The sequence below is a fragment of the Triticum dicoccoides genome, chromosome 2B (assembly GCF_002162155.2).
Source record: "Triticum dicoccoides isolate Atlit2015 ecotype Zavitan chromosome 2B, WEW_v2.0, whole genome shotgun sequence".
Taxonomy (NCBI): domain Eukaryota; kingdom Viridiplantae; phylum Streptophyta; class Magnoliopsida; order Poales; family Poaceae; genus Triticum; species Triticum dicoccoides.
In genome coordinates this window covers 787,889,822-787,903,833 of record NC_041383.1, presented here as the reverse complement: position 1 = coordinate 787,903,833, position 14,012 = coordinate 787,889,822, and the positions used below count along the sequence as shown (strand labels likewise).

Here is a 14,012-nt window from a genome sequence, read left to right as displayed (position 1 = left end):
CTGTGTGTTGTAAATGCTACCGTGACAATGATAACCTCCACGGTTGTATTTTCTCTATTCAGGCGGACACACGCCGCGTAAAAACCACGACATATCAAGAAACGATGGGAAGGTAAACACAGACTCATAACATGTTAGTGTTTGCATCTTTGATCGCTTTCTTGAGAAGATCAATAGTTTGCACCCCTTTCAGGGACAAAAAAAAAAACCTCATCCTAAAGAAGTAGTAACGTTTTGTCCTAATTAACGGCGTTTCAATCCCTGTAAGCGCCGGAACACAATACAACAGCAACACAATTTCGTAGGCAAGAACGGGACCAGCCTCGAGAAAAAACCATCCGGGCCCACCTGTAATCGTCCCAACACGGGCGAGCCACGTCCCTCTAGCAACGCACACGTCACCTCACCTCCATCCAACAGTGTTCCGCGTACAGTGCCGCCGTTGGTGGGTTGATTCCGCGAGGAAAGACGATCCCAGCAAGAGATTCCCCCTCGCCGGGGCCCACGCGCGCGCTGAGACAGGCGGCCCATCCGGCCCGGTTCCATCCCACCTCCACCGTCCGATCCAATACCTCGCCGCATCCATACCGTCCGCGGCCCGACGGTCAGGATCCGCGCATCTCCCTTGCCGAAGCGTTTGGCAGGGCGACACTTTGCCCGCCAAGCCGAGTGGCGCGGCCCGGAACGAGGCGGGGGTAGGAGGGTCATCTCACCCGGCGGAACCACGCGGGGGCATGGGCGTGATAGGCTAGCGCTGGCGGCATAGAGTAGGGCGCTAGGCCCTCTGTTTAAGAAGGAACCCAACCCAGGGCGGCTGCGGGAGGAACCAGGAGGAGAAAAACCAGCAGACCCCCACGGGATTCGCCTGGATCAAACCCAAACCCAAACCCAAATCCAAACCAGAGGGATTTCTCCGCGGCCTCCGGAGGTCGATCCGATCCGCGGCGCGAGCGGCGGCGGGGTCTCCGTCGGGATCGATCGTCGCGGCCCGCGGCGGGCGGGTTGGTGAGGTTAGAGGGGTGGCGGCGGAGTTGGAGTTCCAATTGGATTGCTCCATTTGGGGGTGGAGGCGGCTGCGGGGGGGTGGGGATTCGCGTCGCGGAAATCGCTGCGCCGCGCCTCGGGTGGGTTTGTGGAGGGCCTCGCGCCATTGCATCGGGGGGTCGTGGCCCGCCGTGGAAGAGCCGCTTGACGCCGTCGTCGGAGGAAGGTGAGTCGCCGGGTTCCGTTGATTGAATCTGTTGGCCGTGGGGTTCGGGCCGATTTCGGCGTGGTTTGTTGCTGGTCAGTTGGTTGGTCGGTTGCTCTTGTTGTTGTGCGGGTGGTTGGGCTGGCCGGGTCGTGCCGCGCTAGTGGGGGGTGGGGGCCTCGCTCCCGCGGCTGGCCGGCGCCTCCGTGGCCTTCCGCTGGATCCTATCTCCTCCTCGGGGGGCCGGGAATGCGAGCCAAGCTCTGGTGCCGCGCGCCTCGATTTCTCATCCGGGGAGGAGCGAAATCTCTGACCGGATTGCTTGCTCCGTTCAATTGGCGGCGGCTGATCTCTCTCCGGCTCGAATTCGTGCAGGTCGGTCCGAACTGGGCGGCAGGAGGAATCGGGGCGCGTCCGCGGGCGCCCAGATCGGGGGTTCCAGCTGGCTCCCCCCGGCGCCATGGCCGCTGACTCCAGCATGGGGTTCCACCAGGGGATCACCGCCGCCGCCTCGGTCTACAACCACCACCACCACCACCACCACCACCAACACCACAACAACAACATGCTGTCCTTCCAGTCGTCCAGCAGCGACGTCACCATGGGCGGCGGCGGCGGTGCCGGGATGGGGCTCGTCAGCATGAGCGGCGGGCCGAGCAGCACCGCCGGCCTGTACCACTCTTCACCAAACAACCACAGCAGCAGCAACAGCAACAACGGCGTGTTCGGCAACGTGCCGGTGGTCCTCCAGTCGAGGAGCTCGCCGGGGGGCGGCGCGTCCCGTGGCGGCGGCGGCACCACCGCGTCCAAGTACAAGTTCGTCACCGGCTCGCCTTCCGAGTGGAGCGACCGCGAGCTGAATATACTCAACGAAGGGCTCACGAGGTAAATTCGCCGCCCGCCCTCCTCTTACTGAATTCCTGTTGCCGGTACTGCCGTATTGCTTTTTGCTGATGGAGTTTGCCAATTTGGTTATGCGGCAAGCTTCTTTTCCGCCGCATGTGGTGTGCTTAAGTTAATGGAGCATCAGTCAGGAAGTCTAAAGCAGGATTTGTGCAAGTGAACCTTTTTACCTTTTCAGTTTCTAGCAGCACTACCCAGCGCATCTGCTATAGTGTCGCTTTGGTCGTTATTTGGTATACTGTGGAACTGCAATTGGTTTCTTTCAACCATAAGCATTAACAGACGCACTTGAGTGCTCTATGATTGTGCCGATGAGCTCATCAAATTCTAGCCGGTGAATTCATGTCAAAGGAATCCTAGAAAGAAAGAGAACCATGTCAAATGTCACCATCTGGCTTGAGAATCACTTCTAAGAAACAAGCCATTTCCTTTGAGGTTCTAATTCTTTCTTCGCTGGCAATTGCAGATATGCTCGTGAACCTAATATCATGAGGTACATCAAGATAGCCGCTATGCTGCCCAACAGAACCATCAGGGATGTTGCATTGCGATGCTGGTGGGCTGCAGTAAGTTTCTTACAAATGTCTAAGTATCTCCTCTCCATACGTGTTCTGTTCTGGTATTAATGTATGTTCTTACTGGTCTTGTTATGCACTTAGTGTGAGGATGTCAATCTTGATTTTCTTAATAATCTATTTAGACGTGTACTTAAATTGGACAAACCTGCTAACCTCTAGCTCTACTATTCTTTTTGCCTTCCAGAGAGGAGTTTAAGCCTTTTTTGTACTTTATTTTCTTCCCCCACCCCCCACTATATCATTTTCTCTTGTGAGTGTTTTTATGAATCCTTACCCAAGCCAGTGTCTTGATATTCTGTACCTGTAAATACATCTCCTATGAGTAGGTAACTTGAAGGATATGTTACTTTTAAATGTTCTAATAGATGGTGAGTTACCAACGCCTGGATGAAGTATATAGGGGTGTATTTTATATAACGGAAGAGCCCCTCCCTCGGCCTCTGGGTCCATTGGATGCACACAGCCAGTTAAGGGCATAATAAAGTAATAATGGCTTGTTCTGGACAAAAATTCACGCCTCTTCTTTCTGTGATAAGCTAGTGTTCATTGTGATTCCCCTAGATATAGATCGTGATGCCCGGCATTTTGGACTGTTCCTTTTCAACTGCAGGCCCTGGTTTCTTTCTGATGTATATCAGTGTAACAGCACATGCACATAAACCACTATGTTCTGCTCACATGCGTTTGTTGTTACAGGGTAAAGATAGAAGGAAGAAACCAGAAGGTTTTTTTACAGGGAAAAAGATGGGAGATATGAAGGTACTTTTCTGTTTATGGTTCTCAATCATTTACATCACTATCTCTCCTGGTTGGTGCAGCTTTTGTCTTGTGGTGTTCTTTTATTGCTTTTTCCTAGTGCCAATCATGTACTTTCTGATAAAGTCTTTTGACAGCCAATGCAGGACAAAATGTTTGCATCTGCCGCCCCTATGGCTAATTTTCACATGGCACCTACAAACAACTTGACCCCTTTCTCAATATCGATGCAAAATCCAAACCAGCAGTGTCAAGTTCCCAAGGAAGGTTAGCCCATATCTCTAACCTCTATTTGTTCTCTTGCTATTGTTTGGTATTTATCAGTACCATCCTCACTTTGTCTGATAATTTAAGGTTTGAATCACAGTGGTCCAGAATTGTTAAATAGCAATGTTAGATTGTGAATGGTGTCAACTGTTAGAAACCAGCTAGCCTCAGTGTATTTCTCTGTAATTTTCCTGGGCTACATGGTTCAAACATCAACTTTGTGGAGTTAAAACATTTTTTTGTGAATGGTTCACCATTCTCTTCAGATACTCTTGTTCTGATCTGATTGGGAATTGATGATCTCCTAAAATTCGGAACACACTTTATTTAGTTCTTGATGTTCTGCTTGTTAACTTTGTAGTTAGTACAAGCATCATCTGGAAGCAACCTTGCGATGCCTTCACTTGGTGCGTCTCTATATTCAGACTGCATTTCCTAGGTCCCAATATAGAACTGAAAAAAAGCAGCACAGAAGACAAGCCAGTAGCAATAGTTTCGAGCTGAACATTTTTAACATGGGATTTATGGATCCCTTTTTTCTATGAGATGTCCTGGAGGTTGTTATGGTCATGTTAGCTGTTTAAATTATAGAGATGGAATACTTATTAATGTTTTCTTGTAGGAGGCAAAGATTTCACTACATTGCACACTCCTGCTTACATTATCAATAAAAGTCTACTTCTCAACTCTAAACTCAGCCAAAAGTTCAATTTGCAGCCTTGAATTCTAAAACTATTGAAATAGGCCACTTTTCACTTTAGGTGGTTTTCTCAGATGGGTCATGGTGACGTGAATGCCACATGTTCTCCATTCTTCTCCTTTAATTTGTTGTGTGCAACTATTTTGATCCTTTTACATCTGAGGGAGCTCACTTATATTCATTCTAAAGCAGTTACATAATACTAGTGACATAGAAATTCACCGTCATTCTCAGATGTTATCCTTATTTCTTCTAAAAATGCTCATTCTGTTCCGTTCTGAAGCAGCTCCTGTTGTGGACAGTGCAACCCAGCAGCTCCTGGAGGAAAACAATCAATTGCTTAACCAGATTGCTGCAAATATTGAAACATTCAAGGTATGTTTGTTCACATGCCTCCAATTTCCTGCTCTTAAACTTCATTTTATAGTACCCCGTGTGTCAGTCAGGGAGCACATGGTGCCCACCTATTGGTTTTACATCTTACACAGTGAAATTATCATGGCTATTTGTGTTCACAACTAGTCCTTCCACCAAAAAATGAACATGATCATATTGCAGGTATAGTAGTTAGTGCACTACTCTTAGGATCTTCAAAAAAACTGAATCAGAATTTATATAAGCATAGTTGGCACAAGATGTATACCTGATAGAGTGGTGCCGCATAACATATTTAAATTGCATACATCATCAACATATGCTACAGAAGTGCCCTTTGTTTTGGGTGCACTGTCTGTACTCTGTATATGCTGAGTTTCCTTTCCTTTCTTAGATAACTTTTGTGTTCAGTGAAGAAATATGATGGGGCTGTGGTTATGCTTTCAAAGGTTGGGATGGGTGTACCGCATCATAAATAAACATAAAAAATAAAGGAGATAATGTGAAAAATGCCATCTGCCACTAAGTACTAATACGGGCTAGCATTTATTGTATGTTGGAACTTGTCACTCACTCACTCTCATTGCCAGCCTTCACAACTTAAAATAACAGAATGAGCGTGACGGGGCAAATTATGTTACTTATTCATGCCTGAAGTTCTGATTTATTTGCAGACGGGGGAGAGCATGGATCTCTTTCTTCGGACAAATAGCAACATCAAAACAATTTTAAGCAGGTACAGCTCTGTAATATGTGCCATTTTCCGCATATTGCTCATAGGTATTTCACCGTTACCGTTTGCAACATATTCTTAGGGGAAGGGCAAATTTCACTTCCTATCATCTGCTTCTCTTCAACATGTTCAATGTCATATCGTTCTTCTATAAATCTGAATGTATCATATCAGTCGCTGGTGGCCAAAGGACCTGCTGTGTCATCGTGAAATAAGTAGTGGTGGTCATTGGAGTCTCAAGTTCATTAAACAAATCTTTTGCTGTCTTGAAATCTACTCCCTCCGTCTCATAATGTAAGACGTTTTTTGACTCTAGTGTAGTGTCAAAAAACGTCTTACATTATGGGACGGAGGGAGGACCTTTTATTGATCTAGTGATCTCATGTAATGTTTTAGAGCAGGATGTGATCATTTCAAATATGGATAGCTTACAAAATTTACATTCTTAACTTGTAGATCATTGTTAATGTGCCAATGCCGAGTAACTCGCTTATGCTTATTACTCTGCTTAACATTTATTTCGTATTATTGTTGCAGAATGAGCGAGACACCTGGTATCATGGGTCAGATGCCTCCTCTGCCAGATCTTGCACATGAGGACAAGCTTAATTCACTTCTTCAAGTTGATAGAATGGTAAGAACGCACGGCCTAGCAATCGTTGTTGACGTTCACCTTATGCACAACCAGGGGCGTAGACAAGCCCAAGTCAGCCAGGGCCATGGCCTTGGTCCTGAGGCTAGATCACTTTGCTACTGCAGCGACTTGAACAATATTTAGCACTGTAGCTACTCTTTGGCCTGGGGCTTGCCCAGGCTTGGCACAATCCCGGGCCACACCACTGTGCGCAACACCTTTTCTTGTGCTCTGGTGTCTCAACTAAGCAACTGACGTTGTTTTTCTACGCTGAAGGTCCAATCTTATGGCGCAGCACACAGCTCACATATGAAGGAAGAGCCTCGAAGCTAATGCGTGGCATGCACCGAAATTGGAAAGGCCACCAGATAGATGATGGCCTTCAGCTTCTTTCCTTCGGTTCCATAGTGGTGCTGCTAGGAATCCCTACATGCTGTTATACTGACGGAGCACCATGAACAGTTGCCGTACATCCTTGAGATAATTCCCCACCCTTCCAGCTGAAGCTCGGGAACGGATTATGCAGTTTTGCGGGGCATGCGAGCGGGGGATACTTGATTCGGGACTAGAGCGAAGTGACTGTAAATATTGGATCGTCGAAGGCATTTCCGTGTTTTGTTTTCCTTCCCCAATTGGTCGTGAATGCATTTTTCGAAAGGGCTACTGCACCGTGCATTTGCATTTTTCACTTGTTCCAGTTTGTACCCTGTACAGTAATGAGGCTTGCTCCCCTGATACATGCTGCGCCGTGTTGGTAAAAGCAAAGCAGCGAGCGGCGTTCCATTTCAAGGGGTATATCCTAGTTTTGCATAAATGCCCTCCTCTAGTTTAGGCTTCTAGCAATTTGGGTCGATGCCAGTTTTCTTCAACAGCCAAAAAAAGGATTAGGAAAAAAGAATGTAGGAGTGACGTGTCTAAATTCTGAACTATTGACAAGAGATGGAATTCTTGAGTATCATCTTTGCTCCATGGCAGTGGATCCATGCAATGCAGTACTATCTTCAGGCTGTACACAAATACCCAGCGTATGCCCATGGATGAAGCAACTGACGGCTTCCGATAGCGTTTAAGCTTTCTTTTCTTCCAACCTATACTTTCAATTTGTGATGATTGTTTTCCCAGAGTTACTGCTGTTTCACACGCTGTCCCGATGCTGCTATTTTTTCTGTTGTTATTTTGAAACAGAGGCAAAAGATTTGCCTTATTGATTAACTAAGCAGAAGAGAATTGCCTAGCTAACTAAGGACACTCGAAAAAGGAAGGATAAACAAACGGGGCAAAAAGAAATACAAACCCACACATGTGGACTACTCAGCATGCAACCCTATAGGCGTATGATCAGCGCGAAAATCAAACCCAACACACAAAGATCAACAACCTCCACACTCTTCTTTGTTGGTGGTGCCAAATGTTGACCTCACTCTTCTTTGTTTTGCTCCTGAGAGCCTACTCCACAATCTTCTTGCCAGATCCAGGGCTTCAAATGCTGCTATTTCACATATTCACAAAACATGTTGGCCAAAGCAGAAATTCAAGAATTGACAGCACTTCTGACCCAAACGTCGGAAACTCATCAGACTTACTTTGGTAACACTGAACATATTCCATACCCATCAAGGTCAAAAAATAAACATATTCCAAAACCAGAATTTACATAAAGAGAAACCGATACTACACATGACTGGTAATATTACAAAAAAGGCGTAGAACTCAACTTTTCAAAAGAGAAAGAAAACTATACACTCAAGAGCAAAAGCAAAGCGGCGACCCATCACTCAAGCAGCTGGGCAAGATGCCGTCAAACGGGCATCCATCACGCTAGCACCCTAGAAGCACCAAGTGGAACAATCCATTCCAAGCACAACACACCGAATAATCCGCATCTATATGCATAGGTGGTGGCAGGCACAAGAATCCGGCAGGCTGTTTCTTTCAAAAAGAAATGATAAAGTTCAGCCGGCAGGCTGATCGCTGCCTGCCTTCTCCACAGTTGGTGATGAGCTATTTGTAGCAGCAGAACTCTCCGCCTGAGGTTTTTCAGCGACCGTTGAGTTACTCGCAGCAGGACTTTCTGCAGGCTGTTCTTCGACGGTCGGCAAGCTCCTCCCGACAGGACTGCTGACGCCCGAGTCCGCAAGGCTGGCGCCGGCTTGGACGCTTTCACCGTCCTCGTGTTGCCGCGGTCCGTTGAGAGCATTGCAGTGAGGACAGTAGTACGTAACGAACGCAAAGTCCTCTTTCCTTGCAAGACCTGAAAGATTGAAATGTGGTTCAGTAGAGAGAACATGGCCGGCATAACGATCTACAGACAGAAATAAAGTTTATAAGCTCCCTACCATTATGCATATGGCAGTTGCCACATATCAGCGCAAAGCATTGTGTTGGATCCTCCCCTACAAGCAGAGCGGCCACTCGTGCGAGCCATCCGCCATCATTGCCAGCATGGCCTCTGAAGTGCTCAACAGTCCGATTTGCAGTGGGGCTTTCGTTACCGTCATATATACTCGAGCCGTCTGATGGCTCAGAGGGATGGGTCGGTCCAGAGCCATGGCCTGAGTGGGCCGGTTTTCTTTGCCTCAGACCAGAAGTCTGTCCGTGCTGATCATTACTTTTACTTCCATCCACGTTCGACTCATCTCCAAAAAAGACTCTCAATCCAGAATCCGCACCCAGCTTAGATGCCAAAACACTTGCTGCAGCTGCCTTTGCAGCAGGGTCAAGATCATATCTCTGTATCAAGAAAATAAAGAGTCAGTAATACATACTCCCTCCGTCCGAAAATATTTGTCATCAAAATGGGTAAAAAGAGATGTATCTAGAACTAAAATACGTCTAGATACATCCTTTTTTATCCATTTTGATGACAAGACGGAGGGAGTACATACACTGTTCTCATGAGAGGAAAAAACAAGGAACATAATACAGGTTTCCAATACAGGAAAAAACTAGTACTACTAACCAATACAACTCTGCATATAGAACGATCGTAATTGGCCGGTGACAACCCACCTGTATAAGTTGCTGGGTAGTGTAGTAGTTTGTTCTTTCTTTCAACTCATCAATCTTGGCCTGCCTTTCAGCACGAAGCTTTTCAAGAGTATGTTGATCTCTATTATCAACTGCAAGACAGAGTAATGTCTATCACAATTTAAACATGAAAGGGTAACCATATTAGCAAAAAACAACTAGGATCATGGTAATCATACACCTTTTCTTACTTCAGCTGTTAACAAAAGCAATTAATTAAGTGTCAATTACATCTATACAACTAGACCCTTAAATGGATGGCCAACTTGAAGAACTAAGCGAAACATATCAGTCTAATACTATACAACTGGGTTTCCTTTTTATTCCAACGATCACAAGGATAACCAATAATACGTAATGCTACATTCACATCTGCAACAGCGGGCTTAAAGCCCCACATAGACCTTTCCAAAATAACATCTGCAACAACAAAACTACTGCGGGAAAAACAGCGATGCAGAGGCAAATGTACTTACGGAATTTCGCAATGCTTGTAATAGCTGAGTAGATGAGAGCAGCTAAAGCAGGAACCAAGAACATGGGCAGCACCCGGGCTGCCCTCATCTGCCAGGGGATGTCTGGGGATCTGGTAGTCATAATCGCATATCCAACAGCCGCGATCTGTTCCAGGAAAAAAAATTATATAACCCTGCCATCGATAAAAATAGACTGTTCATGAACCTATCCTAGCAGCTGAAGCAACGCATCAGTCGCAGTAAGGCTAGATTGCGCGGCAATATAGCACGATTTCATACCATGCTAGCACCTCTTAACAAAACGAATCGATTACTAAAACGAAATTCGAAAACAAGGCTCGCAGTATCGTGCAGATTCCATCCCTCCCCACCTGTCCAGTATCGCGGCAATTATACAGCTGTGTCGTCGACACAATCGGGTCTAATTAGCAGCAGCAATGAATGAATTATTATAAAGCTAATTGCTCCTCCTGGAAGCCGGATCATGCAATAGCTGCAGCGGCGGCATCAACGAGAAGGGGAGATTTCAGCACAGTCCCACAGCATTCTACGCGTCCGATGAAACGCCAAATCACTGAATTGGATGGCCTGCACGCTGTCAAAAACATACTATGATTCGTCACGAGCCACAGAATTCCCCATTCATCCGTCCCAGGCACAGACCTAATGTACAATCGAACACCCGGTGAGCGCTGTTGAAATTTGAGCACAAGGCTTGCGGGCCTGCAGAGCATCATCCCTCCCCTGCACGCACGGGATCGCGTTCGCCTAGTGAGCACGCGGTCGATTCGCTGGGTGCGGACCGCCTAGGATGATTTGGTAAAATCGAAGGGAATCGTGGGAGGCGAGGGGATTGGGGGTGTGGAGGGGAGGGGAGGGGGGACCTCGAGGGCGGAGGCGAGGGCGAGGACGTTGTGGGCGGAGGCGCGGGAGGCGCGGGCGCGACGGTGGACGCGGGAGCGGAGGGCCTCCTCCTCCTTGGAGAGCGCTTGCAGCAGCTTCTCGACGTCCTCGCGGCGGCCGAAGATGCCCTTCCAGACCCGCGAGACGAGGCCGCGCTGCCGCCGCTTCTGCGTGGACGGCGTCTCCGGGGGCAGCGGCGACCGCGGCGACGCGTAGGCCGCCGCCGAGTCCCCGTCAGCCATGCCGATCGGCGGGAAGAGGCGACGGCGAGGATGCCGGTGCTGGCTGCCGCGGATCCGGTGCGCGCGGTTCCCCTCGCCTTTTTTCCTTTTGCTTTTCTCTGCCCGGGAGAAGGGAAGATTGCAGTCGGGACGAAGGCAAGGAGGAAGGAAGAGGAAAAGGGAAAGGGATTTGCGATTGGTTCGTGCGCGTGGAGGCGCGCTTTCGGGAAGGGAAGGGAAGGGAAGGCGTCGTGGCGGGGTCGCCGTCGCCACGGTGTGTACGTGTGACTTTTGTCCTCGTGTTGACGCAACCTAAGAACTGATTTTTTTTAACACAGTACATGCATAAGAGCATCTCCAACAGGCGTCAAACGCGCGGGCGCGCTAAATTTCAGTTTACGACGAGTCCTTTGTCAGGTTTGGCGCGGCTGGCTGATGAAGCGCGCGCGTAGCTCGAGCAGGCGCGCTAAAATGCAGCGCGCGCTCCCGCACAATATATTTTTTTTAAATAAACTTTGCATAGATAAAAAAAGATACATAGTTCATAGCATAGATAAAAAAGGATGCAAAGATAGTTTACATAGTTCCAAAGCATAGATAGATAGAACTACGGTGCAACTAGATAGATAAATCTACGGTGCAACGAGAAAAACTACGGTGATTGCCAGTCGTCATCATCATCATCACCATCATCATCCTCGGTGATGTTGTCCAAGGTATCAAGCCACATGTCATCCCAACGCACATCGTTGGGGGGAGAAGACCGACTACCCGCCGTACTCGACGATATCGCACTGCGATATGGCCAGTGCCTTGCGCCGACGCCTGTCGGCACGCTCTGCGCGGCGCCTTGCCGTCCTCTCTGCCCAAAAGGCGTTCTTGGCGGCGACGTCCTCCGGGTGGCGACGGCGCCACTCCGCCATGGCTTGCTCGTCCTCGTCGACGATGAGGAGGCGGCGCTGCTGCCGAACGTGGTCTGCGCGGTTCTGGTCGGTGATGAGACGAGGCAGAGGGGCGAGGCGCTGCGCCTGCTCGCGCGTGAAGACGTCCCGGAAGTTCATCTGCGACGGGGGCCTCTCCAAGCGCCACGCCACCGCGTCGTACACGCGGGCCGCCTCGTGCGCGGTCCGGAACGAGTCGAGGCTGAGCCGGACGTGCCGGACCGGATCTCGGCGGAGTACCAGCCGCTCGGGCGCTCGCGGACGCCGTGGTAGCCCGAAGAACCCCGGCAGCGCGGCGGCATGGTGGCGCGGTGGTGGCGGGGAAAGTAGCGAGAAAGAGCGATGAGGTGGCGAGGAGAAGGGCGCGTGGCAGTGTGGTTGAGCCCCTGGCGAGCGCCGGATTTTATAAGCGCGCGCAAAGCGGCGCGCCAAATCTACCGCGCTAGCTGCCGCTTTCTCCCGCTCGCGCAAACGCTTCCCGCGCGCGGTAGTTTGCCGCCATCGCTGGAGCGCGCGAAACTGGGCCGCACGCGGATAAACATTATTTTACCACGCGGGCGCGTCTTTTGGCGCGCCTGTTGGAGATGCTCTAAGCGTTCATATATATGTTCCTATGAACGCACACATGCACAACCTATCCCGATAAGCACTTTTGAGAGACTGAGCCGGCATATCATTTTGAGATTTACGAAGTCAGTGTAGACGCCTTGTCGTCAACGGATACGTCTTCTCCCATCGAAAGAGCATCGCCGAAAATCTTGAAATAAATGCAGGAATGATGTGAGCACTAAGACTCGAACCCTGGGTTGGGATACCACTATCCTTCTAACCATGTAACCACATGTTGGTTTGCGCAAACTGCTTGATTGACAAATTTAATTAGACGCAATGTGCAGTGTAGACCTGACATGTTGGCTTGATTAACACTTTATTCGAGTAGCAATGTGCTCAAATTGGGCCTCAGACGATCTCCCAATAGCCGTGGGAGTTCCGCGGGTGAACTCCTTTCACGTGTATGGTTACGGCAGAAATCACATATTTGATTTGAGGACAAAATTAAATCACGATCTAATTTGGTCTCTAAAAAATTCATATAACATACCGTTTTGTGTAGCGCCTTACAGCCGGGCGCTGCACTGCTGAAAGATTGTGGATGTCGCCTAGAGGGGAACGAAGGTGAATATGGGTTTTAAAATAATTACAGTAGAGGCTTGAACAAATGCGGAATAAATCTAACGGTAAATTTGTCAAGCACAAAACCTACAATAATTAGGCTCACCTATGTGCACCAACAACTTATGCTAAGTAAGATAAGCAACTATGTGATAGCAAGATATATGACAAAGAACAATATGGTTATCACAAGGTAAAGTGCATAAGTAAAGGGCTCGGATAAGAGATAACCGAGGCACGCGGAGACGACGATGTATCCCGAAGTTCACATCCTCGCGGATGCTAATCTCTGTTTGGAGCGGTGTGGAGGCACAATGCTCCCCAAGAAGCCACTAGGGCCACCGTAATCTCCTCACACCCTTGCACAATGCAAGATGTCATGATTCCACTAAGGGACCCTTGAGGGCGGTCACCGAACCCGTACAAATGGCAACCCTTGGGGCGGTCACCGAACCCGTACACTTTGGCAACCCTTAGGGGCGGTCACCGGTACCCGTCAAATTGCTCAGGGCGATCTTCACAACCTAATTGGAGACCCCGACGCTTGCCCGGAGCTTTACACCACAATGATTGAGCTCCGAACAACACCAATCGTCTAGGGTGCCAAGGCACCCAAGAGAAACAAGCTCTAGGGTGTCCAAACACACAAAAGTAACAAGCTCAAGGGTGCCAAGCACCCAAGAGTAATAAGCTTCTCAACTTGTAACTTCCACGTATCACGTGGAGAACTCAAATTGATGCACCAAATGCAATGGCAAGGGCACACGGAGTGCCCAAGTCCTCCTCTCTCAAATCCCACCAAAGCAACTAATGCTAGGGAGGAAGATGAGAGGAAGAACAAGAAGGAGAACACCAAGAACTCCAAGATCTAGATCCAAGAGGTTCCCCTCACATAGAGGAGAAAGTGATTGGTGGAAATGTGGATCTAGATCTCCTCTCTCTTTTCCCTCAAGAACTAGCAAGAATCATTGGAGGAATTGAGAGTTAGCAAGCTCGAAGAAGGTCAACAATGGGGGAAGAACACGAGCTCAAGAGATAAGGTTTTGGTAAAATCTAAGGGAATCGTAGGAGGCGAGGGGATTGGGGGGTGTGGAGGGGAGGGGGAGACCTCGAGGGCGGAGGCGAGGGCGAGGACG

General features: G+C 48.8%; 2 protein-coding genes across 6 annotated transcripts; one reads left to right on the top strand and one right to left on the bottom strand.

Annotated features, from left to right (window-relative positions):
• Nucleotides 1-1,075: 1,075 nt before the first annotated feature.
• LOC119366321 lies at nucleotides 1,076-6,924 on the top strand. Of its 5 annotated transcripts, none has more exons than XM_037632042.1 (10): nucleotides 1,076-1,210; nucleotides 1,565-2,074; nucleotides 2,559-2,658; nucleotides 3,367-3,429; nucleotides 3,564-3,693; nucleotides 4,055-4,100; nucleotides 4,696-4,768; nucleotides 5,443-5,504; nucleotides 6,039-6,135; nucleotides 6,412-6,924. In XM_037632042.1, the coding sequence occupies exons 2-10, from the start codon at nucleotides 1,650-1,652 to the stop codon at nucleotides 6,466-6,468; spliced, it is 1,053 nt and encodes a 350-aa protein (XP_037487939.1). In that variant the 5' UTR covers nucleotides 1,076-1,210; nucleotides 1,565-1,649; the 3' UTR covers nucleotides 6,469-6,924. The 5 variants fall into 5 exon arrangements, 4 of the variants coding, with proteins under 4 accessions (XP_037487939.1, XP_037487940.1, XP_037487937.1 ...); XM_037632043.1 differs by lacking the exon at nucleotides 1,076-1,210 and adding an exon at nucleotides 1,370-1,455; XR_005176006.1 differs by lacking the exons at nucleotides 1,076-1,210; nucleotides 4,055-4,100 and adding an exon at nucleotides 1,376-1,455 and having other exon boundaries at nucleotides 6,412-6,455.
• A 790-nt stretch (nucleotides 6,925-7,714) lies between these two features.
• LOC119366319 (uncharacterized protein At2g24330-like) lies at nucleotides 7,715-10,971 on the bottom strand. The gene is made up of 5 exons (XM_037632039.1): nucleotides 10,523-10,971; nucleotides 9,639-9,783; nucleotides 9,145-9,254; nucleotides 8,472-8,865; nucleotides 7,715-8,386 (listed from the first exon to the last, which is right to left on the bottom strand). Exons 1-5 carry the CDS (start codon nucleotides 10,781-10,783, stop codon nucleotides 8,088-8,090), a joined length of 1,209 nt encoding a protein of 402 aa, XP_037487936.1. The 5' UTR covers nucleotides 10,784-10,971; the 3' UTR covers nucleotides 7,715-8,087.
• Nucleotides 10,972-14,012: the final 3,041 nt, after the last annotated feature.